This window comes from Eptesicus fuscus, chromosome 15, assembly GCF_027574615.1.
Source record: "Eptesicus fuscus isolate TK198812 chromosome 15, DD_ASM_mEF_20220401, whole genome shotgun sequence".
Taxonomy (NCBI): domain Eukaryota; kingdom Metazoa; phylum Chordata; class Mammalia; order Chiroptera; family Vespertilionidae; genus Eptesicus; species Eptesicus fuscus.
Window position 1 is genome coordinate 50,348,671 of NC_072487.1, and position 25,074 is coordinate 50,373,744.

A 25,074-nucleotide genomic window follows, 5' to 3' on the forward strand; every position below is an offset into this window, starting at 1 on the left:
CCTTTCCTGACCCATCCCTCCACTATTTAGTCCTAAAACTGACTATGCCAATGGTTCTCTAATCCCTAAAAACTGAATTTCTAACCAATTCCTGTTGTTGACCCTGAACGCTGACTTACGCTGGCCATCCTAGAAAACAAAATAATGACCTTAATCTAAACTTTACATACATCCAACCGACCTGACACACTAGTAACTCTAAATTTTTAACCCGGGCTCTATAACTTATAAAGTAACCTTGATTCCTAAACGCAATTCCACCTAATCCCAGGTTCACCCAAAGCTTTCCTACCCACATGCTCGCTATCGGCAAACCTCAAAGCCGATCCCCGCCCTGCACCTCACTGTCACCCCATTCGCCATCCTCCCCAAAACGTATCCGAGTCAGAGGATTGCTCCCAGCAGGGCCTGGCTCCCGCACAAGGGTCTCCTTTAAATTCCGAGCCCAAGCCAAAATAGACTGGACGCTGACCTCTCCCAGCCCCGAAACAGGAGGCGCAGGAGAGTCAGGGGCCCCGCCCGCCCGCCTCCCGGGCCTGGCCTCGCGGCCCCACCCAAGAGCTCCCGCTCGGCCCGGTCGGACGTACCTGCGCTGCCTGGCTTACGCCCCGCCCGCCGGCCCGCTAGCCGGCTCGTTCTCCCGGTGACTCTCGAGATCCGGCCTCGCCCTCCCTTCGGCACTCTCTAGGCCACTTCCGTCCCCGGAACGTCCCCCACCCGTGGGCGGCGCCCTGGGCCCGCGCTCTATGGTTGCGGGTGCTGCAGGAAGCTGCTCTGGCTCCAGCTCTCGGTGCTCGGGATCCCACCGAAGAGCGGCCACCTCTCCCAGCAGGAAGCAAGGGTGCGGCGCAACCCGGGGGGGAAGCGCTCGAACTGCGCCCGAGTTCCCCTTTAGTCTCTGATCCTCCGTTTCCTTAGCCGGGGGCGAGGGCGGAGCCAGGGGCCCAGAATGCCCGCCCTCGGGGTGTGAGGCGGCGGCGGGGACGTCCCCTCGATTTGCATAGCTCCCGGGACGTGGCGCCGCACGGAGCCCACTTCCGCGTTACCGGGAACTTCAAGTCCCGGAATGCCTCGGGGGTCAGCGCGTCACTTCCGCTGTGTTGGAAGCTGTGGATAATCCAGACTGGGAGGCGGAAAGCCGGCTGAGGAGGGAGTAGCGGAGAGGTGGGGCCGTCCGACAGTCGGTGGGTACTGTGCGTGGGATTCGGGGTTGGGGCCCGGTGGAGGGGTGAACTCCTGTGTTTCTGTCCATTTTCTCCGGTAGATTTCCCATATGGAGCTGGCGTTGGACCCGGGTGAACAGGACCTGCTGGGCTTCCTGCTAGAGGGAAGCGGAGATTTGGGGGCGGCGCCCGATGAGGTCTTGGAGGCTCCACCGGACTGGGAGTTGCCGCTTTCAGAGGTGGGTGGGGGCTCTGAGTCCGGTTGGGGTGTTCAGGGGACGTGGGTGGTGATTGGTCAAGGACTGTTCATTTGAACCCTGTGCAGGCACTGAGCGATTGGGACGTAGAGGATTTCCTGAGCTCCCTGCCGAGTCCCCCAGCATTGAACATTTTCAGCAACTCTAATAATCCCTGTCTTGTCCACCATGACCACACCTACTCTCTTTCACAAGAACATGTTTCCATAGATCTAGGTGAGCATGAAAGAGTAAGGTTTGGGGGGAAGGAGAGGATTCATGGGCCTGGCTATTCACTTTCCTTCTTGCAGCTAGTGGGAGCTGTGGAAAAGAGGGGATCCCGATGACTCCACTGCACGTGGAGGACCCGGCAGAGCAGGTACTCAATTTGATTTACAGGAGGATTATTCCCGCATTGCAGAGGTGGGGCCGGATTCCTCATTCCTTTCTGACATCCCCTTGCTCCTCTGCTGCCCACCTTTCCTAACCCCAGGAGATTGTTGGGCTGATACTGACAGATGAGGAAAAGAGGCTATTGGAGCAGGAGGGGCTTACTCTGCCTGAAACACTGCCTCTCACTAAGGTAGGCCTTCCATTGGTCAGTAAAGGCTGGAGGGGGGTTGTGAGTCCCAAGTTCGCCAGTTCTGTTAATTTTATCAGTAACTTGAAAAAGGACTGAAGTGAGAAACTTAGCAAATTTGCTGTTAATAAGAAACTGGGGGATGTAGTTAATATGCTAGCTAGATGCAGGGGCAGATCCTGGTTTTGTGGAGCTTACACCAAATTTCCGTGTTCTCTTTAAGAGAGACTTCAAAAGTGTTAGTGCATTAGTAGTATTATGGCTACTAAGAAGTTGAATGGGGTTTGGAGGCTATATCAATAGAGGTATTGCCTTTAGAAGGGCAGTTCCTATCTTGTTCTTCATTATACTGGCCAGACCACATCTTAGTGTCCAGTTTTGAGCCCAGATATTAAAAGGATGTGGTCTATTCTGAGATAAGTGAGTTAAATTCTTGCCCAGATTAACTGAGGAAATGTTGAGTGCCTCAAAATAGCTAAGGACCATTTAATTTGTTCTGTATGGCCTCAGAGATTAGGTATTAGGTAAGTGCAATGGATGGAAGGCAGGTGTTGGCTCAGGATAAGGAAGATTTTTAATTAATAAAATTGTTAAAAATGGTCTGGCTTGTGAGGGTGTTAACAGCTGGTCCTTGGAGGCATTCAGCCAGAACTGAAGTGCCTATTGGTAAGGGAAGCTGTAGAAGGGATTCCTGCATTGGGAAGAGGATTGAACTCAGTTACCTTCCAACTCTTTGATCTGAGACCCCCCCCTTTCCTTGTATTCTCTCAGATGGAGGAACAAGTTCTGAAACGAGTGCGGAGGAAGATTCGAAATAAAAAGTCTGCTCAGGAGAGCCGCAGGAAGAAGAAGGTGTATGTGGGGGGTTTAGAGAGCAGGTATAACGGGAGAGGGACTCTGGGGTTGGGGGAACTAGTAGTTGGAAGTGGGAGGTCTTTTGAAGAGAGGATACAGGCCATAGCCCCACATCCCTGTTATTCCCTCAGGGTCTTGAAATACACAGCCCAGAATCTGGAGCTACAGAACAAAGTACAGCTCCTGCAGGAACAGAATCTGTAAGCACCTCTCTATAACATCACCCCTTTTCCTGCCGTCTCACTTTTTTCCTGCTCCACACTTGATTTCCAACCGGCCAGCTCCCACATGCAAGGTCTGATTCTTTGCCCTTATTTGGTTTCTGATTCTAAGAAGTTCACAGTAATGGGGAATAAATTCACACATAACAAAGGATAAGTATCAAGAAAGACAAGAGAGCCCGGCTGGAGTGGTTCAGTGGTTGAGTGTCGACCAATGAACCAGGTCACAGTTCGATTCCTGTTCAGGGCACATACCCGGGTTGTGGGTTTGATCCCCAGGGTGGGGCATACAGGAGGCAGCCAATCAGTGATTCTCTCTCATAATGGATGTTTCTCTCTCCCTCTCTGAAATCAATAAGAATGTATTTTAAAAAAAGAGAGTAAGAAAAACCTCATGGGCAGATGACATTTAATAATAGATAAGATTCTGGGAGTTGGGGTTGGGGTTATAAATGGGGAGGAGCATTTTAGGGAGAGAACACAGCATAGTTCAGTTTGGCTGGAACCCTAACATAGGTGAGTTGGGTCAGAACGTAGAGAATCTAGACTGCCTGGTGAGTGTTCTGTGTGTAGCTAATTAGGCAGTGTAGAACCACTGACTATTTGCTAAGGAGTTTAAGTCAGGGCAGGGCAGAGGTGTGTATTTGTTTTAATGAGGAACTTTAGTCATTTTGTCCACAGAGAGGAGGAAGTCTTTTGCAAAAATAGGACATAAAGAGAATTACTGTTTTTAAGTCGCTCTCATGTATTCAGAAGGTATACATGTTATTAAATTTAAATTTTTAGAGGATCTAGTGCACAGATGGAGGGGTGGCCTTAACAGAAAGGTTTCATTGTATCTCAGGTGCCAGGCTAGGGCTGCTAACTGTCCCATCTTCTAGGTCCCTCCTGGATCAGCTGAGGAGACTCCAGGCCATGGTGATTCAGATCTCTAACAAAACCAGCAGCAGCAGCAGCACCTGTGTCCTGGTAAGGATGGTGATGAAAGGAGATCCTTCTTCCAGATGGGTGCAATCCAGAGCTCTTCATCATTTCCTTTTCTTGTGTTCCAGGTCCTACTGTTCTCCTTCTGTCTCGCCCTTGCACCTGCTATGTACTCCTCTGGCACCAGGGGGAGCCTGCCAGCTGAGCATGGAGGTGAGGGGCTTGAGGATAGTATTATGGGTGAACTAGTGGGAGAAGCCTGGCCTGCTTCTAAAGAGTCTTTTTCTTCTCAGTATTATCCCGCCAGCTTCGTGCCCTCCCTCATCAGCTGGAGCTGTCTGTCCTGCAGTCGGAGGTACCAAAGGATAGCTCAGACCATGAGCTCCAGGCTCCTGGCAACTCCTGCTGCCTGCCCTCCCACATGCCTCAGGCTCCTGGCACAGAGCCTCCTCTGAAATTGCCACTCCCTGATCCCTTTTCAAAGTTCGCCTGCCTGGGTCCCATCCTTCCCCTGCATGCAAATCTCACAAGAGAAGAGGGATGGCTCCCTGCGCACAGCCCCGTATCTGTTATCTTGCAGGGCAGATACTCAGGCTAGGTGAAAATTAATAAGAGAAGGCTACTTTTAGCTTCTGTGCCCTGTCAGGATGCCTTAGGGCTCCAACACACCACACTTACCATCTTTCTGGGTCCTTTATTTGTACCCATGTATGTCTATCACCCCCATGAATGGACCTGGGGGAATCAACTGACCTTGAACATTTCATGCAGTGAGGGGATGGGATGAGGAAATAAATAAGTGATTCTGATGCTTGGGTTACCTTCAACTCCTTTCCTGGTGTGGTTGGGTGGGGAGAAGGGAGAGGGGGCATGATTGTCCTAGTGGCTCAGGGTTGCAGAAGACTGGGTGATAGGGAAGAGCAAATGCCAGGTGGGATTTATGTTAGCGCCTCCCTCCCATAGTTCAGGGGGCTCACTCTGGACTTGGGTTTGCCATGACTTCCTTTGGTCCGAGTTTAGACCCTGTGCTTAGTCCTGTGCCCTGTTCAGCTGTTGGTCTGGAGGCCTTTTTATGTTGCTGCTGCAGGGCCAGCTGCATGGCCCAGATGCTCAGTGGCCGCATGTAGGCCAGAGAGCGGAACACTCGCTTTTGGCAGTATGCCTCAGGTGTCTGGAAGCCCAGGCCCAGGCGCTCCCACACAGTACGGTAGCAGCCTTCAGCTGTCTGGAAGCCCTCCCAAGTCAGGCCCTGTAGGGAGAGATGGCAGTCACATTAGTTGGCACCCCCTGCATGGTCTCTTTAACTGGACAGATGGAGGCAATGGGGTCTCTGCCCTCAGGCAGTTCCCAGCTAATGGGGGAGATAAATTTAACCCTCAGGCAGGTGACTGAAGGCAAGAGATGGAATGCATGTCAGGGAAAAGAGGGAGGCTTTCTAGGTGAATAGATGGCATGGGTTAGGCAGTACAAATAATTGAGGGCTAAGGAAGTGCTGGGCCATGAGACAGATGGTGGAGAGATGGGGAAAGCAGTGCATTACCTCCTGGATCATGGTGGCTGCCAGCCCATAGACCACGCCCACCCAGACTTCATCAGACTGGACACTGGATCTATCAGGGACACCCTGGGGCTGCATCCCATTCACAGCCCCCATGGTCCCTCCTGCAAAGGCCTGCACATTGAATTCAAAGATAGTTTGGAGAGCACGAACCACGTGTTGGGTAGGAAATACCTAGAGGGGCAAAGGCAGAAACACGGTTTCTTAAACTTGCTTCTTCCAAGAAAAACCCACCTGGTTCCTTCTCCTAGTCTCTCTCACCTCAGTTTCTCCTTCTCCTAGGCCACTAGCCCTCAGGAACCACTGGCCAGCACACTGGTCAGACATGATGCTACAGGATTGAGGCCGAGAGCTGCAATCATAGTTGTAATAGCGGCCTGGAGTGGAGGAAGGGCAAAAGTAAGTCTCTTTGTGTTCCCATAGCTGCCTTAAGACTCCTTAGGAATACCCCAACTCACCATTCCATAGCAGTCTCTCATAGGCTTGCTGGCCCCGGCTAAGGATGGAAGAAAACTTATCTTGAATGTCCTGTGTCCCACACAGAGCAGCCATCTGGACCATCACAGCCACAGCTGCCAGCCACAGTCCTCCACAATAAGCACTGATCAGGAAAATGGGTTCAGGGGTCACACTGGCAGCTCCAGCCATTCCCATGCTATGTTACAGGCAACAAGTCACCCTTCCTTGGGCTCACAATCCCTTAGTGCTTAGTTGCCATCTCAGGCCCCCTGTAAATCCCTGTCCCCCAACCTGGGGCCTGTGGTGACCCAAGCATCATAGGTCTGGTCTGCATAGCCTCCATTTTCAATGAGTCCATCTTGGTCCTTGTCAAACTTCATTTCAGACTCCATCACGGCCTAGAGAGGGACCAAGAGAGGGAAGACCTAGATCCTAAGGAAAGACAGCAGCCAGCTCTCTGTCCCCAAACACCAGTCATGCTCCTGGACTGGCCACTGTACATGCATCCCTTACCAGACACACAGGCCACATGTCCCTCAGGAAGACCTGGTCCCCCGTCAGGTAATAGTCCCGATAAACCTGCAGCACAAACTTCAAATTCAGGTCCTTCCAGTCAGCAGTGTCATGGATCACATACGCATTGACCCGGAGCCATGGCTCGTCATCTGCAGGAGGGAAAGGAACCTGGTTTATCTGCGTTGGTGGTAGGGTAGAGGGTGCAAAAGTTGAGGGAAGCAGACCTTGAGGTGGAAGGACTTTTACCTGGGTCCCCAATGTCATGGGGGATGACGTTCCTCCTTTTCACAGGTGCCATTACCCCACTCATCAGGTACCGTCGACATGTCAGGTCTTCCCCAAGTGTGGCCAGAGCTGGGGGAGCAAACATACAAGTGCGGGGGAGAGAATGGGCAGTCTTGGGGTGGTGTAGAGCTGTGGGTGTGACCCCAGAAGGAAACCAGTAAACAGGGTATAGGTATATTTTGGGGCGAAAAGACAATGTGAGGGACCACAAAGGTTCAAGGGTCGGGGGAAGCTAAGGGGGCAGAAGAGGCATAAAAGAGACCCTCACCCATGTCATACTGCAGGCTGAGCTCGAGTTTGGGCCATAGCATGATGAGGGCGAAGGAAGCGTAGAAGTGGACATCATATGTGTTGTACATGCGATATTCCTGGCCTGGAGGAATGAGGGATACACACTGTTGCCAGAATTCCTCTTGGTATTCCCCTCCCTACTTAGCTTGTCCTCTGGAGTTGGGGGTGGGGCACTGTCACACTCTATACCTGCCAGTTACCCCTCATCCCAACCAATGACCTGGCCAGGCAACACTTACCGTCCTGCCTGGTGGTAGGGCACTAACTGGCCTCACAGATACAGCCTGCCATACTATGGCCACCAGCAGCCCGTACCTTCAAGGTAGCCAAATCGACCATACTCCGTGAGGAGGGGGCGGAGCTGACACATGCTCCCTCCCAGCTCCTCCGGTAGGGAGTCCTCAGGAACTTCCAGCCATACTGTGCCTCCATCAGCCAGGAAGTATAGTTCATTGAAGAGTGCAGATTTGTACCAGGCAGGCAAGGACCTGGGGAGTCAGGAGGAAGTGGTCTAGTAAGTGTGGCCCTCCCAGGAAAGGAAAGACTCTGGGGTTCAGTTGAGTGGGGGCACCAAGTGAAGCCCAGCTCAACTCTGCTGCCTTTGGTGGGTGGAGAGTGAATTAAGGAGTCCTAATTGGAGTGTGAGTGCCTGGGAGAAAGGGGAGAGATGGGCCCCATTGACACCTGTCATCCAATACTGGGCTCTGCCAAGCTGAGATCCTCTCTTCCCAGTCTGCGTATTGGCACAGTGCATAGTGACTGAGGGCGGGTGCTGCATCACCATCTGAGCCAAAGAACCTTGTATATCGCCTGGGGTGAGAAGAAAGGGGAGGGATAAGAACATGGGCTCCAGGTCAGACCCTACCACCTTGGATCCCTATACTCTCTCTGTCCCCTCACCTGTAGTAGACCTGGCCCTGAGCTCCAAACATGATTCTGGGCATGTCCCAGGCCAGTGAGAACTCCAGGCGGCACCGGCCTCGAGGTGGCAGCTTACTCGTAACACACACAGCCCCAGCGATGCCTACCCCTTTCTGCGAGAGGGTGCTTCGACCTGAGAGAAGCACAGAAACCTCCTTCATCCCCAAGGATCCCAAAGATGGGAGCAAGGCCAATTCATTACCAGGCCTCCCACCCTGCTCTCAAGACAGGGACAACCTCTTTCCCACCACCTCCCTGTTAGACCCCCCATCACCAGCAGGGGAGTCCAGCTGTCCATCCTGAAGTAGATCCTGCCACACCTGCTGCCCAGTGCCGTCAGGGTCAAAAGCTGTGATGTGGGTTACCGTCGTGTCTGCCTGTTAAAGGGCCAAACGCTGTGAAGGGAAGCTCTAAAGAATGCTGGCTTCCAAACTGCTCTAGCTCTTGTTACATACTCCCACCTCCTCCAAGTTCCACAGGCTTATGGGCTGTGGTGAGAGTGGGACTCAGGAGTTTAGGAAATGAAGACCATGGTGGGATGGGGTGGGCTCTGGGGCCGGCTGGGAGTAGGGGTTTGGGTTAAGGCATAGTACAGGACAGGCTGCTCCATACCGTGAGTCGTGCAGCCACAGCCATCGTGTAGGGATTTGGAAGGGTTGGATGATGCAGCAGCAGCCCCCGTATGGTCTCCCCATTACGCTCCAGACAGAAGGGCTCATTCCACAAACCCCCTGAGGCATCGTCCCCACCTCCCAGTCCATTCCGCATGGAGAACATGATGGACACATCCAGGGCTTCATCGCCTTCATTTTCCACATCCCACACAAAGACTCCTACAGGCAGACTGCTGTCCTGGGAACAAGAGATCAGACTCAGATGGTCCGAGTGTGGCTCCTCCTGGGCCCACTCCCCATGATCAAGCCTCGTACCAAGGACCTGACTCAAATACTCCCAATATATTCTTTAAAAAAAAAATTTTTTTTTAATTGATTTCAGAGAAAGGAGAGGAGAGGGGAGAGAGAGAGAACCATTGATAAGAGAGAAACATCAATCAGCTGCCTTCTGCATGCCCCCTACCTGGGCATGTGCCCTGACTGGGAATCAAACCAGTGGACTCCTGCTGCATGGGCGATGCTGAACTTACTGAGCCACACCACCTGGGCCTCCCAAAATATTCTTTTTTTTTTTTTTTAATATATTTTTATTGATTTTTTACAGAGAGAAAGAGAGAGGGATAGAGAGCCAGAAACATCGATGAGAGAGAAACATCGGTCAGCTGCCTCCTGCACACCCCCTACTGGGGATGCGCCCGCAACCAAGTTACATGCCCTTGACCGGAATCGAACCCGGGACCTTTGAGTCCGCAGGCCGACGCTCTATCCACTGAGCCAAACCGGTTTCGGCCCAAAATATTCTTGATTTCCACTAACATCTCCCCATATTCCCAGGCAGGTTATCTATCAGGAGACAGACCAGTTGGGCAGTGGTCCTGGAAACCGAGTATGATGTTCATGCTCCAACCCCTTTCACAGGTCATGGAATTTCCAGCAGAGACAGATCCAGGGAAGGGAGGACAATGGAGGAATCTCACCTGGTAGTCATGGGGCAAGATGGGTGTGATCTGGCGGCAGGTGAGGGTGACATTCTGGCCAGGAAGCTGATAGACAGTCCAGGCTCGGGGATAGAGGGCATGGTAGAATGCAAAGAACCCACACAGGCCCCAGTTCCAGCTGCGCAAGACACTTGGGCGCTCCACGGACAGGACTTGCTGGTACACAGTCTGCCCTTCCCGACGCAAGCACACTGTGAACTAAACCAAGAAAGAAGATAGGCTAGAACCTGGTAATCCACAGGCACTTCACACTAGTCTCCCTCTCTTCAAAGTAGCTCCCCCGTTTCCAGAGCCTGCAATGGTTACCATTGCGTCACAGCCTCACTCAGCCCCAGGCCTTTCCCCCAAGCTCAGTGAGTCACCACCAAGTCTGGCCTCCTTCTCCATCTATCTCCCAGACTTCCTCTCCCTTCTCACCACTGTGGTCTTCTTGCCCTAAGCCAGGCCCTCACCATCTCTGCTTTTACCCTCTATCCCTACTCATCTGGGTATCATGATCTTTCTTATAGACAAATCAAGATATGTTAGTCCGTGTTTATGTTCCAGTGACTCCCCATGGCCTTCAGACTAAACTCTTCTACCTGGATTTCAAGACCCTGATCTGGCCTGTCCCTGCTCATTAGACTCACTACCTGTTGAAGTGCCTATATTCTGGTCATATCAAATACTGTATACCTGGAGCACACTACATTTCCTCCATGCCTTTGCCCATGCTCATTCTAAATCTGGTGAAACGCCCCCGTCCTTTTAGGCTGAGGCCAAATGCCATCTCTTCTCTTCAATCGTTGAGTCATTCTCCTGTGTATCCCCCTATGCCTCTAATACGTGACAATGTGTTCATTGACATTCTGACTCTGACTGCTCCATGGGTTGAGGGCAGGGACCCTCTAGTTCCCTGAGGTCCCCCTCTCCAGCTATGACTCCCAGTCAGTCAGGCAGAGTTGGCATGAGTAGGAAGAGAAGGGCAAAGTCTGCAGCAGTGTCCCTCTGTGCTCAGTGTCTCTCTCATTTTGGCATTGATGTGGTCTCACAGTGTCTATTTTCTCAAAGTCCCCTAGTAAAAATTTAAGCTTGCCCGGCCGGTGTGGCTCAGTGGTTGAGTGTCAACCTATGAAACAGGCGGTCACGGTTCAATTCCTAGTCAGGGCACAAACCCGGGTTGTGGGCTTGATCCCCAGTGTGGGATATGCAGGAGGCAGCTGATCAGTGCTCTCTCATTACTGATGTTTCTATCTCTTTCTCTCCCTCTCCCTTCCTCTATAAAATCAATAATATATATATATTTTTTAAATTTAAGCTTTGCCTGGCCGGGTGGTTCAGTTAGTAGGAGTAGCATCCCATACACCAAAAAGGTTGCAGGTTCAATTCAGTCAGGGCACATACCTAGGTCACCAGTTCAATCTCTGGTTGGCACATAAAGGAGACAACCAATCAATGTTTCTCTCTCCCCGTACCCTTTTCTCTAAAAAAAAATCAATAAAAATATGCCCTCAGGTGAGAACTTGGAAAAAAAAAGATTTAAGCTTCTGGAGGGTAGGGCTATGAAGGGTTGATAGCTCTTCCCTTGGTTCAGAGTATGTCTGATATTTTTAAGCATATATATAAAATAGTTTTATGTTTTTTTGTAATAGTAGATAATGGTTAAGACCATGGCTCTTTTTAAAAAATACGTATTTTTATTGATGTCAGAGAGGAAGGGAGAGGGAGAGAGAGAGAGATAGAAGCATCAATGATGACAGAGAATAATCGATAGGCTGCCTTCTACACATCCCACACTGGGGATCAAATCTGCAACCCGGGCATGTGCCCTGATCAGGAATCGAACCGTGACCTCCTGGTTCATAGGTTCATAGGTTCGACACTCAAACACTGAACCACAAAGGCTGGGCAAGACCATGGGCTCTTAACCACAGAGGGAACTGAATCCAGTGCTTCCCTTTACCAGCCCATATGATCTTGGGCACGTTACTAAACTTCTTTAGATCTTAGTTTCCTCTTTTGTAAACGGGTATAATAATACACTTACCTTATAGGATTGTCTTTAAGTATTAAATATTACACAAAAATTCTAACACATGTTAAGCATGCAATAATTACTTTTAACTGTAGAGTCATGATTCTGGAAGGCATTCCCATTGGGATACCTGAGTGATGAGCCAGAAAGGAAGCTTGGGACCATTGGGCAGGGTTGGTAAAACTAACTAGGAAGGGCATTGTCATTAATTGGACTCAACGTCTGCTAGTCATTTCTCCTTTGAAGATGAGCTGAAGCTGAAGGCATCCCTTAGACAGGAAACAGGAACTTAGTGGACAACTCAACATGAGAGGTCACTAGAGAGAGATGATGAAAAGTAGATCACATGCCTCTGGCAATCTCAGCCCAGGAAGGAACAGAGGGAAAAGAAGCAAAGCTTCAGAAAAGGGAAGAAGGCTAGAAATCTGCGTTGGGAGATGAGGGGCTTCCCAGGCCCTCAGCCAGAGAGACCAGAAGAGTGATCACCAGCAGAGGAGCTGGCCTCTGGCTGAGGGCTGGCAAATCAGGGTGAGCAGCTGGTGCTTTATATGCATCTGTTTTCCTCATGCATTTGCAGACATTGGTTTTGTTTTCCCTCTGGTCCTACCATGTGTTCTTTCAACCAGGTGAGTGCTCTGGGGATTCTCTGCACTCTGTCGCTGAGTACGGGCTCAGCTAGTGGAGCTGGGGCAGCACGTAGGCAGGAGGCATTTATTGGAGAAATGGAGGGCACAGAGGTGCCAGGGCTGTCAACTCTTTCAAGGAACGTGTACTCTGTGAGTGTCTCATTCCTATAGTACACAGGCTGGGCACACAGAAAGCATCCTAAAAGGACTTATTGGACTGAACCATTTACACATCTGCCTGCCACATCCTACACTGGCCAAGAGGCCCTTCCTGGCGTGGGGAGGTACTGTCTTGGCCCTCTCCTCCACCACCTGGTTCTTACTTGGTCAGCAATGACTGTCCGGTGCTGGTACATTCCAGGATTAAGCTGCCAACGACAGAACTGGCCTCTCCAGCCTCGGGTTATAGTGCCTCCCCCGATGCCACCCAAGGGACAACCTAGAAAGAGAATCAGGACCATTACTAGGGTAATGGGTAGAGGGAAACAAGCCCATTTCTCACTTCCTAGACTATGGGGATGGGTTCTTCTAAAAACCATGGGAATATGAAATCAACATGTACACTTTAACTTACACAACATTATATGTCAATTATATCAATAAAGCTGGGGGGGGGACCCCTAAGGGATGGGGCAGTGAAGCTTGCCTAAGTGGAAACATCTTTGCCTCACTCTGTGCCCTCTCTGGAGGCTGCGCCCGCTCTGAACAGGGCAGAGCTGGGGTGGGGCTCACCATAGATCTGTCTCAGGGGTACACAGTTGATGAGGTCGATGAAAGGTTTCTTCTTCTCCACCTGAGTCTTCCGGTACCACCACTGCAAGTACCTGAGGAGCAAGAGGCAGTGAGAATGGAAGGGTTGTGGGCAGTGCCTTCCTGGCTGCAGTCACCTACCTCTTTCTGGACGCCCAGCTGTGATTTCCCATCACATGTTCTAGGGATCCAACACCTTTGCTCCCAAACCTCCTCCTTTCAACTTCTCTACAGAACAGGGTCCCCTCATCTCCCCAGTCCCCAGCTTACAGTGTGGGACTGTCTTTGTTTCTTTTCTCTCTTCTCCTCAGGAGCTTTCTGATCTTTCCTCACCTCTAACTCCACTGCCACTGCTTTACTTACCCCGGCAGCTTTTGTCCGAGGTGTTGAAAGGGCCAGTTATGATTTCTAAGCTGTAAGCTTTGTGGTTTTGCTCTCTTGTAATATCCCAGTAAAGTCTTAAAAAAAAACCTCCACATTTCCTTGGGCTTGTCACAGCTCTGTGTCCCATAGGCAACTGATTCTGTTTGGGATTCAATGACATCTATCCTAGACCATCTTCTAATCTTACTTTCTTGCAACCCCTGCCCTGCAAGTCTCTCTCCCAATTCTACTCCCTACCCAGCCATTTTATATTCACTATTCAAGTGCAACACTTACAACCATGCACTTGTGTAAGTAATCCTTCTGAGCCTCAGTTTCCTCATCTACAAAACGAGGATACCTCCTGCCCTACCAAACTACCCACCTCATGGAATGAGCAAATGACATACTAGGTAGGAAAGCCATAAAGTGGAATACCTGTGTCAGGTATGATCATTACTTGTACATACACTATCTCAATTCCCAATCAGATGCTGCCTTGTTATTTCAGTGTTCCTCACGTGAGTCTCACATACTTCTAAGTTCTTTGGGGAAAGGGACAGTGACAAAGACTAGTTGATTATTATTCATTGCTTCAAGCACAGGGCAGGGCACATGGTCTGCAGTCAAAAAATATTTGCTGAATTTACATATGATTGTACAAACAGTGAGGCATAAGAGATGAACACAGACAGGAGCAAGGGGAGGAGAAATGTGCATAAAGAATAGGGAAGCTACATTCCGGGGGGTAGGAGGAAAGGGAGGGAAGACAAAGGATGAGATGATGGGAAGGCAGATGATCCTTCCCGAAAACTTAGAGGAAACTGGACTCTGAAACTAGAGGCCAGAAAGGATTGGTGAAGGGAAAGAGAGTGCAGTGGGCATTAGGGCAATGAGGAAGAAATGCAAGATATGAGGATAGGCAGAACAAAGGAGTATCTAGTATAGAACTGGCACTCAAATATTTATTGAATGAATGGACTCTGTCTGGAAGGGAGAGCAATCAAAACTGAGTTCTTACCACACTGAGGCCTAGAGAACTCTGTCTTTTTGGCGCTCCTGATTAGAGTACCCTCAGTTCAGCTTTCTCCTAGGTTTCTCCCATTCCCTGAATTTAGCAGCTGACCATTCTTGACCTATTTGGCCTTTTCCATAATTTCAGCCCCAACTTAAGAATTATCACTCAGAATTCTTCCTTGTCTCACCCCTGCATTCTCCCCAGTGCAAGACCTCATCCCATTCCAAAAGCCTGTGTCAGTGGCCTGCGCCCTATCCTGATATGGGAAGCCAAGGTCCGGGGGCCTGAGCATAGCGTCAGGCCTCTGACTCAGCTCATACATAGGGACAGAGGGGTAGGATACCCACCTGCTCTTTTTTTAAATCCTCACCTGAGGATATGTTTTTATTGATTTTAAAGGGGAAAGGAGAGATAAAGAGATAGAAACATCGATGAGAAACATCTTTAAAGAGAGAGGAAGAGAAAGAGAGAGTGGGAGAAACATCAATGCCGTATGTGTCCCGACTAAGTATGTACCCTGACTGGGAATTGAACCTGCAACCTTTTGGTCTATAGGATAAATACTCCAACCACTGAGCCCCCATCTGTTCTTGACCTCAATGTCCCCACCACATGCACCCCAAAGTGCTTCTCTTAGCAACTTAGCTCAGAGACCCATCCCCTCCCAAATAAAACAACATTGTGTCTACATTCTATTCTGACACAAAGGTTGAGCTAGGGATGATTGTTCTCTGGTGCTGACCACCACAGTTACTAGCAAAGGAGAGGCATACCTAGACGGCAGACCCTTCCCACCCCAGGGCTGGGGTTAGGTAAATGGACTCCCCACCCCAACCCCAAAGCACTGAATGGGAAAGGAAAGGATCCATTTATTTATTTATTTATTTAGTTAGTTAGTTATTAAAATCCTCACCTGAGGATACATTTTTTCATTGATTCTAGAGAAAGAGGAAAGGATGGGGGATGGAGGAAGGGAGGGAGAGAGGGGGAGAGAAAAAACAACACATCGATGTGAGAGAAACATCCATCAGTTGCCTCATGCACGGGCCCTGACTGGGAATTCAACCCTCGACCTTTCGGTGAACGGGTCGTCACTCTAACCATTGAGCAAACCAGCCAGGGTAGGGAAGCATGTCCGGGCTGGGTTTCACAGCCTTCAAGCCTCCCTCCATGGCTCTGTTTACTGTAGAATGACTCAGGATGATCTGCTTTTTGCCCTCACATCCACCTGTTCCTGTTAATAGGTCTTGGTCTCTCATCTCTAGTTTTTTAATTCGGTGGGGATCTAGAGGAGTTCTACAGCCAGAGTAAGCTCTTCGGATGTCTGCAATCCGTGGGTAGGGAGTGCGGGGTCGAGGGAGACACCAGGGCAGGCTCTGGAGGGCTATTCCTAAGAGCTCTGGGGACACCTATGGCAGTGCCTCTCTGATCAGAGGGCCAGCCTACCTCAGAGTGGAGTGAACAGCACTCCTCATCACCCTCTCAGGATTGAGAGAGCAGGCAGCCTTGGAACTAAAGCGTGATGGGTGCTGGACTGTAATGTGGTGTGCCTAAGTGAGGTACTGAGAATACTCAGCTGCTCAGGGGATTCTGAGACCCACCCCCTCCCAAATAAAACAACATTGTGTCAGTACCTCAGCAGCCACACTATCCTTTCCTATCCTACCACAACAGAGAGTTAACTCCAAAGACCAATCATTGGAAAGGAGGGAGTATGTGAGAGGGAGCTGAACGGGAAAGGCTGGCTGCAGGCCTAGATGTTTCTGCTCGTTCCTACTAAAAGGCGGGTTACTGGGAGTAAAGGGTTGCAACAAGATGTGACCTGGTCTTACTCTTCAAAATCAAGGCTTAGAATATGTTGGGGATAAAGGCCACTTGACTGGGACAAGGCACATACCTGCTTTCTCACCCCTTCCCCCTTCTGCTGGAACAAAGTGAAGTCTACGGTGCTCTAGGCAGTGGGATCTACTCACCTCAAGCCCATGCCCAGATGCTTGATCAGGTTGCTTAGGGAGATGTCATTGGCATTAAAGGGTTTCCGCTTCTCAGCAAACTCGTGAGCCAAGCAGATGCGCCAGCCTAAGGAAGGCACCTGGTAGCCCTTAGCTTTCCCCTCGTAGGAGGCCATCAGCTGCCCAGGGTCCTCCGGATTGCTGTAGCCCAACTCATTTTGGGATGGACTGGCCTCGGGGCTCTCGCAGTCAGTAACCTGCACAGCCTCAGAGTCTCCGGTATCTTTAGGGCAGTAAACCCGTGGATCCCCTTTGGCACAGCTGGTCTGCTCCGAGGCGGGGACTCCGGTCCCCATGCTCCCTGGATCCTGGGTCCCCACGACCTCGATGGCCCCAGGTCCCGCGCCTTCGGATACAAAGTATCTCGCCAAACAAGTGCAGAAGCGGGTGCCGATTGTGGTTAGGTGCCGTCCCGGAGGGTCGGCCGCTGGGGGAAGCTGCGGTGAGCAGGTGTCTCCGTGTAACCCGGGAGCGGTGGCTGCAGCTGCGGCGGAGGCGACAGCAGTGAAGCCACCTCGAGCTCCCCGTCGTCGTCTCTCCGGGGCCTGGGCGGGAAGGGTCGGGCCTCGTCGTCATTGGGCCGCGATGATGAGCTAGCCCGGCCAAAGGGCGACTACTGGGCCAGCGGGAAGGGGAGGGGCCGGCCCGCGAGGCACCGCCCCCGGGACCGGCCTGGGCGCGCGCGGCAGCCTCCGCCTCGTCCCCGGGCCGCGGCCCCAGGTCCCCCGGGTTGGGCGCCGGGTCCCGCCGGCCGGGGACCGTACCGCGCCCGCGCCCAGGTGCCAGGCCGTGGGAAGGTGACCCACGGCGGCAGGGCGCGAACCCCTTCCGGTCCGGCCCGCCGGGTGCTTCCGGCAGGAAGGGGCTCGGTCCCGGGAGGGGGCCGAAGGGAAGTCCCGCCTCTACCGCGGACGCCGTCACTCACGGGGCCGGGCCGGGAGGGGCGGACAGGTGAGGGCCTCCGTGCGCCGAGACCCCCGGTTTCCACCTGGCGAGGTCCCGGGGCTGCGGGCGCCAGATGATGGGTGTCCGTGGTCTGGGGCCGGGACGCGGAGCCTTGAGGGAAGGGGGGCAGAGGCCGGGCTGGGGGTTCAGGGAGGCGGGGGACTAACCAGGTACTGAGAGGAGGGAGGGCAGCTGGGACCCGGAGCGACGCCCTCCGCCTGGGCAGCGCCGAGCCAGCTGGCCCCCACCTCCCATCCGCCTCCCCGCACCCAAGGGCAGGCGCTGCCCCCCGACCCCGTGGTGCTGGCCGCCGGTCTTTTCCGTCCTCACCCACGGGCTCCACGCAGGCACCCCTCCCTGCCGTGGGACTGACTTCTGACCCGCTTTGTTTCCTCCTAGGTCCGACTCAGGAGCTGACATGATCGAAGTAGTGGCGGAGCTGAGCCGAGGTCCTGTGTTTCTGGCGGGGGAGGCGCTGGAGTGCGTGGTGACTGTCACCAACCCTCTGCCCCCCACCGCCACCTCAGCCTCCAGGTGGGAGTGCTGGTTCTGAAGAAGTGGTCCTCTGGGAGGAAGCCAGAGCTCAGGGTGCCCTGTAGCGACACCACACCTTCCTGCTCATTGTGCTGTCATTGCAGCAGGGGCTGTTTAACCCATGGGGTTGACATAGCCCTCCACTCTCCCGTCCTCCCTCCTCCCCCATTCCCTTTACCCACAGTGCACTTCTCTATTTAGTGGTCTCTTTTTCTTTTTATTGAATATATTGGTTAATAAAATTATATAGGTTTCAAGTATGAAGTTCTATAATATCATCTGTATATTGTACAGTGTGCTCACTACCCAATGTCAAGTCTCCTGCCACCATTTATCCCCTCTTTGCCCTCTTCTGCCTTCCCCACACCCCTCTTCCTTCTGGTAATAATGGTTTCTTTAGGGGGTCCTGGATTTCCTGGCCCTAAGACAGCACCTAACCATGTTGGTCTCTAGACAGTGTGGTAGGGCATTTGGGAGAGCTTTGGTGAGGTCAGGAACTCCCCGCTGATGCCTCCCTTCCTTCCTCCCATAGTGAGGCTCTGGCCTGGGCCAGTGCACAAATCCACTGCCAGTTCCATGCCAGCGAGAGTCGCGTAGCTCTGCCTCCCCCAGACTCCAGTCAGCCAGATGTTCAGCCTGAGAGCCAGACTGTCTTTCTACCACACCGAGGTTAGAGGTGGGGCATTTGGTGGGAATGGGGTGATTGTCTCCGAAGGGTGACTTTTAACTTGTTCCGGTGGGTCATTATAGTCTCCGTGCCTTGGGGGTATGGAGGGATGCAGTTGTGCTTTGGGGATGTAAGACTGTTGCTATCTCCCAAGAAAAGAAAATAGCTTACTGTGAGCTGTCATTTGTTGGCAGTGCTTACTGCCCCACCTGATGTGCTAGCCTCGTCTAGTACTGGACAATGGGGCCATTCAATGGCAGTATTGATCTCTTTTAGGTGAGAGGGGTCAGTGTATCCTTTCCACTCCACCAAAAATCCTCTTCTGTGACCTGAGGCTAGACCCTGGGGAGTCCAAATCATGTAAGTGACTGTCTCCCACCCCTTCTGAGGTTCCCGGAGGGAGGACTCTCCTGGCTGCCTCTGGCTGCCCTGACTGCTCCTTCCCAACCAGACTCCTACAGCGAGGTGCTGCCCATAGAGGGACCGCCCTCCTTCCGAGGTCAGTCAGTTAAGTATGTCTACAAATTGACCATTGGCTGCCAGCGTGTCAACTCACCCATCACTTTACTCAGGGTCCCCCTGAGGGTTCTTGTGCTGACTGGTAAGTAAGGGTTCCTGGGGGGAAGGGCTAGGGAAGAGCCTCCCCAAAGCAGAAATGGGGTTCAGAGAGCTTGTGAGAGGGGCTGGAGGGAAGCTTCCTGGTCTCAGGGGAGGTGCGAGGGGGTTGTAGCGGGAGGGCTCTGGAGAAGAGGTTTAGATGTGTACCCCCGCCATGACTCCCCTTACCTTCAGCCCTCTCAGGTTGGAGTCCAAAACCCAACTTCTGCTCTTACCTCTGTTCCCTCCCAGCACTACTTCTTTGCTCATTTTCTTTCTAGGCCTTCAGGATGTCCGGTTTCCCCAGGATGAGGCTGTAGCCCCATCCAGTCCATTCTTGGAGGAGGATGAAGGTGGGAAGAAGGATACATGGCTCGCTGAGCTGGCTGGGGAGCGCCTCATGGCTGCCACATCCTGCCGCAGCCTCCGTGAGAGTCCTTTCAAAATTGTCCCACCCCCTCCTTCCCTCATAGTATTCCTGTCTCAGGGGCGAGTCCTCCCAACTGCCACATGCTTCTAGGATCCACTGATATCTCACCCAGATTATAACGAAGAGCCCCACCTTTTGGCTTCTGGCTCCAAGTTCTAGACATTCTCCAGTGTGGGCTCCAGGCTTACAGTGTCCTGTTTCCCCAGATCTATACAACATCAGTGATGGCCGAGGAAAAGTCGGGACATTTGGCATCTTCAAATCTGTATACAGACTTGGCGAGGACGTGGTGGGAACCTTAAACCTAGGGGAAGGAACTGTAGCTTGTTTGCAGGTGAGAAGGGAGAGGGGCTTAATGGACGCTGGGCCTGAAGGGCTAGGGTAGCAGAAGGGCCTGCATAAAGAGGGGTGGTATGTGTAAGTGGATAGTGGGGTCTCTGGTAAAGCAGGTTGAGGTTGGGCTGCCCTCTCTCCTGGAGTCAGCAGTTCCCAATGCCTGCTAGCACACACTTTTCTTGCTCCCAGTTTTCAGTAAGTTTGCAGACCGAGGAGCGTGTACAGCCTGAGTACCAGCGGCGCCGTGGGGCAGGGGGTGCCCCCTCTGTGTCCCATGTGACTCATGCCCGGCACCAGGAGTCCTGCCTACATACAACCAGAACCAGCTTCTCCCTCCCCATCCCTCTCAGCTCCACCCCAGGCTTCTGCACCGCCATTGGTGAGACCCTGACCATTATCGGAGGTGGGGAGAGGGAGCAAAATACTGTTCTTAGGTACAATGTAATGGGTCCTGATTCCTAACACTCAGACATACCCTGCATCCAATTTCTGACCCTTAACGCTCTATTAGCTCTTCAACCTGTTTCCTAGATGCACTGACTCCTAAACGCTTAACAGCTTTGGAGCTCTCCTTCCCTACCCATTCTCACGGGACCTGTGATTCACTGATTGCTGATTCCCTAGTCCCTTTACTTTAGGCTATCAAATCTTGACTGTCTCACATTTGGACTATTAGGTTCTTGACATTGCTGTCCTTATTGTCATGCTCTGGTTAACACACTAGCTTACTTCAAAAAAAACCCCTCCATCCTAGCTCCCTGTCCTGTGATTTCTCCCCCTCCTCCCAAATACAGGTTTTTGCTAATTTGCTAACCATACCCTGTCATTGGCTTTTAATTCTAGCTTCTAATGCCTCTGTCTATGTCTTTATTCCAGTGTCCCTGAAGTGGCGATTGCATTTTGAATTTGTAACATCCCGAGAACCAGGTTTGGCGCTCCTGCCTCCTATGGGACAGCCCGAGCCTGTCACCTGGACAGGGCCCGAACAAGTGCCTGTGGACACCTTCAGCTGGGACCTCCCCATCAAGGTGCTGCCCACAAGCCCGACCTTGGCCTCATATGCAGCCCCAGGCCCCAGTACCAGCACCATAACCATCTGACCCCGGCCCACCGCAGCACTCCTTTCTTCAGGATCCTGAGAACTCAGCACCTGGACTCTAGTAGGGCCCATTTTTCCCACCTGGGGCCCAATGGCACGGACAATGAGAAGCAGGCTTCCAGCTGTAGCATTAATTTATTTATTCAGAATAAATTGGCAGCTGCTAGTGGTTTCCCTGGAAGTGGCAGCAGCAGTGGGCAGTCAGCAGAAGGGTGATCAGTTGAGTTTAGCTGGAGTGGGGAGCAGGAGCCCCAGGAACAGGGGTATTAGCCGAGCCCCACTCTGGGTCAGGCCCTCCCCCTTTGCAGGGCAGCCGAGGGTCAGATTTTTGTACCAGGGAGAATTGGCAGGTTCCTGCCTCCTGTCGTACCTCACACTCAGCAGGGAAGTCGATGGGATGCTGGGACCTGGGGACCCAAAGGATGGGGAAGGAGTGAGCACAGTGAAGGGCCACCCTTCCCTCCCCACATCCCCTTTCTCCCAGCAGTCCTCCCACATCCTCCCTTAGGGCCCCTTTGGTCCCCCTAACGAAATTCTCACCTACCATAGTTGGATGTTTTTTCCATTTCATAGCAGCAATATTTTCCTTCTAGATCCACCCCTCCCTCCCTCACTTTGTAGCCTGAAGCTTTCTCTCCCACACTCTTGTTGTTACCTTCAGGTTCAGCCAGCCTCATACTGCTATTCTGTTCATTCTAACGTGACAGACTCTAGCCGTGCCCTGGCCATCTCTCACATCAGAGCCATTCTCTCTGGCCATTGTTTGTGGTCACTCACGTGTCACAGCAGCCCACACCGACAGGATGCAGGCAGGTGCAGTGGAAACAGTCCTTGCGGAGCCAAGACTCGCCCAGGGTGAAGTGTTTCCCTTCATAGTGGCAGGGGGCTAGGGAAGAACAGGAGACGTCAGCGGTTAGGGGAGCGGTGGCGGCAGATAGGGTCATCCTGGAGTAGGAGAGAGCTAAGGGCACACCCTCCCCATATTTAGTCTCCTGTTTCTGAGTGACCCCGGATCACCTCTAAGCCCCCCTCCAGCCAGGGAATGCCCTCTGCTCCTTTGCCTTTCCTCACGCCTCACCCAGCGTTACCTTGAGCTTGGAAGTAGCATTTGCTGTGGACTCCTGGGTGCTGAAGGAGCAGAGACATCACCAAGCAGATGATCCCCCAGCCTCGCAGGACCCCCTTAGCCTGCCCATCCCACAGCATCCTTAGGGCCATTCCTGGAGCACAGCCCTTTTGGACCCTCTTGGCTTCTGGTCAGGCTACTCCGGTCTTGTCTCCTTGGCTTTTCTTTGTTTCTCTCCTTGAGCCTTAGTGTCTGTCTTTCCCCGTGGGCTCCTGCCTCACACCATCTCCGTGCCCTCTGCTCTCACAGGCTTGGAGATGTTTATAAAGTGAGGACCCTGGCCCCCTGCTGAGGAGAGCTGGAAAAGCTGTAACTCTGTTTCCTGGGGTGAGGGCATGAAAACAAGAGGTCCAGCTTTAACAAGCTGTGAGAGCTGATTCATGCCCCTGCACAGCTAGGGGGAGGGAGGTGGCCATGGAAGGGGCACTGGACTGGGCACTCCCCCAACAAGGAGGTGGGAGGGGTGAGGGCCCCCAGGTGGTCCCCAGATCTCTTCTCTGACCTGGAGAGAAGGAAGCATTCCACCATCTCCCACCCCACCCCACAATACCACACACACTCTCTCCAGGGGTGGATATGCTGGGATCCCTGCCTGGACCGGAGGGAGGCATTTCCTGGGGATGGCTAATCCTGTGCCCCAGCCAAACCGAGGAGCTGCTGTAGGGTGCGACGGCCAGAGGCTCCAGGAGAGCAAACAGGCACCTGGAGTGGAGAGTGTTTCTCTCAGACCCTAGGGCAGGGTCCCCCTGAAGTATCCTAGAGACATGGCTGCCCCTCAGAGATGGGGGTCAGGGGTAGGTTGTCTCTTTTCCACAGGCATCCGGAGATGGGTTCTCCATTGTTCATCACCCAAACATACAGCAGATACGCGATCTCCCCGACTGGGATGGTTCTTTCAGAGGAACATTTCCTCCAAATACTCTAACGTATGAGCCACCCCAGTTTCCTGTATGTTATGGGGTGAGGACTTGGGGATTCATCCCCTGACATCCTCTTTTGGGTTTCCTGCAGGTTGTGGAGAACCCAAGATGGGTGATTAAGAGCAAAGGTTGCAGAGTCAGACTACTTGGATTCAGATCCTGACTCCACTTAACAACTATGTGACTTTGGGCAAGTTACTTCACCTCTCTAAACCTGTTTCCTTATCTAGATATTGGGATAGTACTACTCATAGGGTTGCTAAGAATATTAGATGAGATAATGCATGTTATCTGTCCCCAGCACATAGCCCTCAGAAAATATTAGCTACTGAGGTTGGTGCTCGAGCTCAGAGACAAAATGGGTAGATATTCCTCTAAATGACATTGAGCTTCTGCTATCAGCAGGCATAGATTTGTGTCCCTTTCACACTCATGCTCCATGTCATCCCTACCCCCTCCTTCAAAAACTACCTCCAGGAGCATTTTGGTTTTTGGTTTTTGTCTTTGTATCTTTGAAATTCTAAGTGTTTGGTTTGAGCAACAGTGTTGCTGATAAAACTCTTTTCCCTGGTCCAATACCCTCACTTCTACCCTGGGAAGAGATCTTTTCTTATCCTACCAGCTTACTTAGTACTCCTGCTTTCTCTTATGGATTTTGATCCATTTCTTCGCATCCTCACTCATGCAAACTCTCACGTTCTCCTTTCTGATTACTCTAACGCTGGCTATCTCTTTGGTACTAATGTCCTCTGGCTAAACTAGATTTCTTTCATTTTTCTACACGCCACAGGCTCCTATTCCAGGTATTCCGCTCCTACCTACAGGGCCAATCACTTTGGCATGTATTTTATTTTTCCATCCAAGTCTCCAGTCCCATTTACTCCCAAGACTCCCCGTCACCCAGTGGGTCAGATACAACTACTCTGGCTGACGTTGTAGAAGGTTACCCTGCCTCTCACCTCTTCACTATTCAGAAGCAACTCATCAGTCCACCTCAAACTCCCTCTCTGTCCTCTTCCAAGGAGACAGCTTAAGTGGAAGGAGATACAGACTGTACACACATTCACCCTTGTCAGGCTGATAGCCTTTCCACTTTAGAGGAGTGCCAAGAGAGAGGAGGAACCTCATGGTTGAAGCAGGGTGCCCTGATGTAGGCTGACGTGTGGGAGGCATGGCCTTGGACTGCTCCCTTGGCTGGAGCAGGTGCGTTAGAAGGCCTGTCTACCACAAGGGCCCAGCAGCCTGGTCAGTGGTCAAGAGCTCTGCTGCTGCCTTTGGGCGGGAGGGACACTAGCTGACACCTGAAGTCTGGGCCATAGACCACCTTCTGCTCCTGCAGCCTGGAGCCAGCCTAATAGGGGTCGCGCTAGTGGAGAGCTAGAGAGCAAGCAGGTGGTGGCGGTGATGCTGGAAGGCGAAGGGGGGCCCGTGGGGATTGGCATTGATGGGGTGTCATGGGGACAGAAGTGAGAACTGTCTGTAATGAAGATGAGGTAGGAGTAGGGGGCTTCTGGGAAGAAAGGTTGGGGCGGGGCCAAGATCCCTCTCCCAGAGTTGAGGAGCGGCGGGGGGAGGTGTTGGTTGAATCCATTTGCATGTCTATTGGGGTGTGTGTGCGTGCGCATCTGTGTAGGTTCTTGGGGCTGGAGGCCCAGCTTCTGAGGGGTGTGTGTGTGTGTGTGTGTGTGTGTGTGTGTGTGTGTGTGTAGGAGAGTTAGTACTTAGGGCTCAACCCCGCGATTCCTGCGGCCTCGGAGATGCCAGTTGAGGGGGCGCCTCGGTTGGCGCGAGGGCGTTTGGCGCGCGCCGCCAGCGCAGGGACAGAAAACATCCGCCGGAGGCCCGGCCGGGCAGCGCTCCAGCAGCACCGGGCAGGTGCGCGCGGTGAGGAAGTGAGCGCATTCCGGCCCCCAGCCGCCGGCCAGCCCTCCGGTGAGTCACCGCTGACCCCCACCGCCTTGGCCGGATAGGAGGGATTGGCTGCGGCCGCGGGGAGATTTGGGGAACCGGAGTTCC

At 52.5% G+C, this 25,074-nt stretch overlaps 5 protein-coding genes across 10 annotated transcripts in view; 2 read left to right on the plus strand and 3 right to left on the minus strand.

Annotated features, from left to right (window-relative positions):
* The window catches only part of TLN1 (talin 1), a 30,469-nt gene extending 29,748 nt beyond the window's left edge, over positions 1-721 (minus strand). Inside the window, exon 1 of the mRNA XM_008141924.3 lies at positions 588-721. The gene's annotated coding sequence lies outside the window, so the exon portion shown is untranslated. The remainder of the gene's footprint in view (positions 1-587) is intronic.
* Positions 722-789: 68 nt separating this feature from the next.
* On the plus strand, positions 790-4,788 carry CREB3 (cAMP responsive element binding protein 3). Of its 4 annotated transcripts, none has more exons than XM_054727199.1 (10): positions 790-841; positions 1,265-1,402; positions 1,489-1,636; positions 1,711-1,778; positions 1,893-1,982; positions 2,751-2,857; positions 2,966-3,034; positions 3,937-4,024; positions 4,108-4,192; positions 4,273-4,788. In XM_054727199.1, the coding sequence occupies exons 2-10, from the start codon at positions 1,274-1,276 to the stop codon at positions 4,575-4,577; spliced, it is 1,089 nt and encodes a 362-aa protein (XP_054583174.1). In that variant the 5' UTR covers positions 790-841; positions 1,265-1,273; the 3' UTR covers positions 4,578-4,788. The 4 variants fall into 4 exon arrangements, with proteins under 4 accessions (XP_054583174.1, XP_008140145.2, XP_054583173.1 ...); XM_008141923.3 differs by lacking the exon at positions 790-841 and adding an exon at positions 1,021-1,184; XM_054727198.1 differs by lacking the exon at positions 790-841 and adding an exon at positions 1,021-1,184 and having other exon boundaries at positions 2,751-2,833.
* GBA2 (glucosylceramidase beta 2) lies at positions 4,657-16,962 on the minus strand. The gene is made up of 17 exons (XM_008141922.3): positions 16,366-16,962; positions 12,994-13,085; positions 12,585-12,700; positions 9,601-9,819; positions 8,622-8,861; positions 8,284-8,386; positions 7,989-8,142; positions 7,773-7,898; positions 7,404-7,576; positions 7,066-7,170; positions 6,759-6,866; positions 6,510-6,661; positions 6,288-6,394; positions 5,996-6,138; positions 5,799-5,914; positions 5,520-5,711; positions 4,657-5,228 (listed from the first exon to the last, which is right to left on the minus strand). The coding sequence occupies exons 1-17, from the start codon at positions 16,698-16,700 to the stop codon at positions 4,953-4,955; spliced, it is 2,757 nt and encodes a 918-aa protein (XP_008140144.2). The 5' UTR covers positions 16,701-16,962; the 3' UTR covers positions 4,657-4,952.
* RGP1 (RGP1 homolog, RAB6A GEF complex partner 1) lies at positions 5,875-21,193 on the plus strand. 2 transcript variants are annotated; one of them, XM_028146109.2, is made up of 9 exons: positions 5,875-5,936; positions 17,749-17,883; positions 18,416-18,552; positions 18,827-18,910; positions 19,002-19,151; positions 19,429-19,575; positions 19,784-19,911; positions 20,103-20,292; positions 20,790-21,193. In XM_028146109.2, exons 2-9 carry the CDS (start codon positions 17,768-17,770, stop codon positions 21,011-21,013), a joined length of 1,176 nt encoding a protein of 391 aa, XP_028001910.1. In that variant the 5' UTR covers positions 5,875-5,936; positions 17,749-17,767; the 3' UTR covers positions 21,014-21,193. The 2 variants fall into 2 exon arrangements, with proteins under 2 accessions (XP_028001910.1, XP_008140141.1); XM_008141919.3 differs by lacking the exon at positions 5,875-5,936 and adding an exon at positions 17,064-17,355.
* Positions 21,136-22,442, minus strand: MSMP (microseminoprotein, prostate associated). Of its 2 annotated transcripts, XM_008141921.3 has the most exons (3): positions 22,101-22,442; positions 21,790-21,898; positions 21,136-21,419 (listed from the first exon to the last, which is right to left on the minus strand). In XM_008141921.3, the coding sequence occupies exons 1-3, from the start codon at positions 22,228-22,230 to the stop codon at positions 21,239-21,241; spliced, it is 420 nt and encodes a 139-aa protein (XP_008140143.2). In that variant the 5' UTR covers positions 22,231-22,442; the 3' UTR covers positions 21,136-21,238. The 2 variants fall into 2 exon arrangements, 1 of the variants encoding a protein (XP_008140143.2); XR_008558294.1 differs by lacking the exons at positions 21,790-21,898; positions 22,101-22,442 and adding an exon at positions 21,557-21,637 and having other exon boundaries at positions 21,331-21,419.
* Between the last annotated feature and the right edge of the window lie 2,632 nt (positions 22,443-25,074).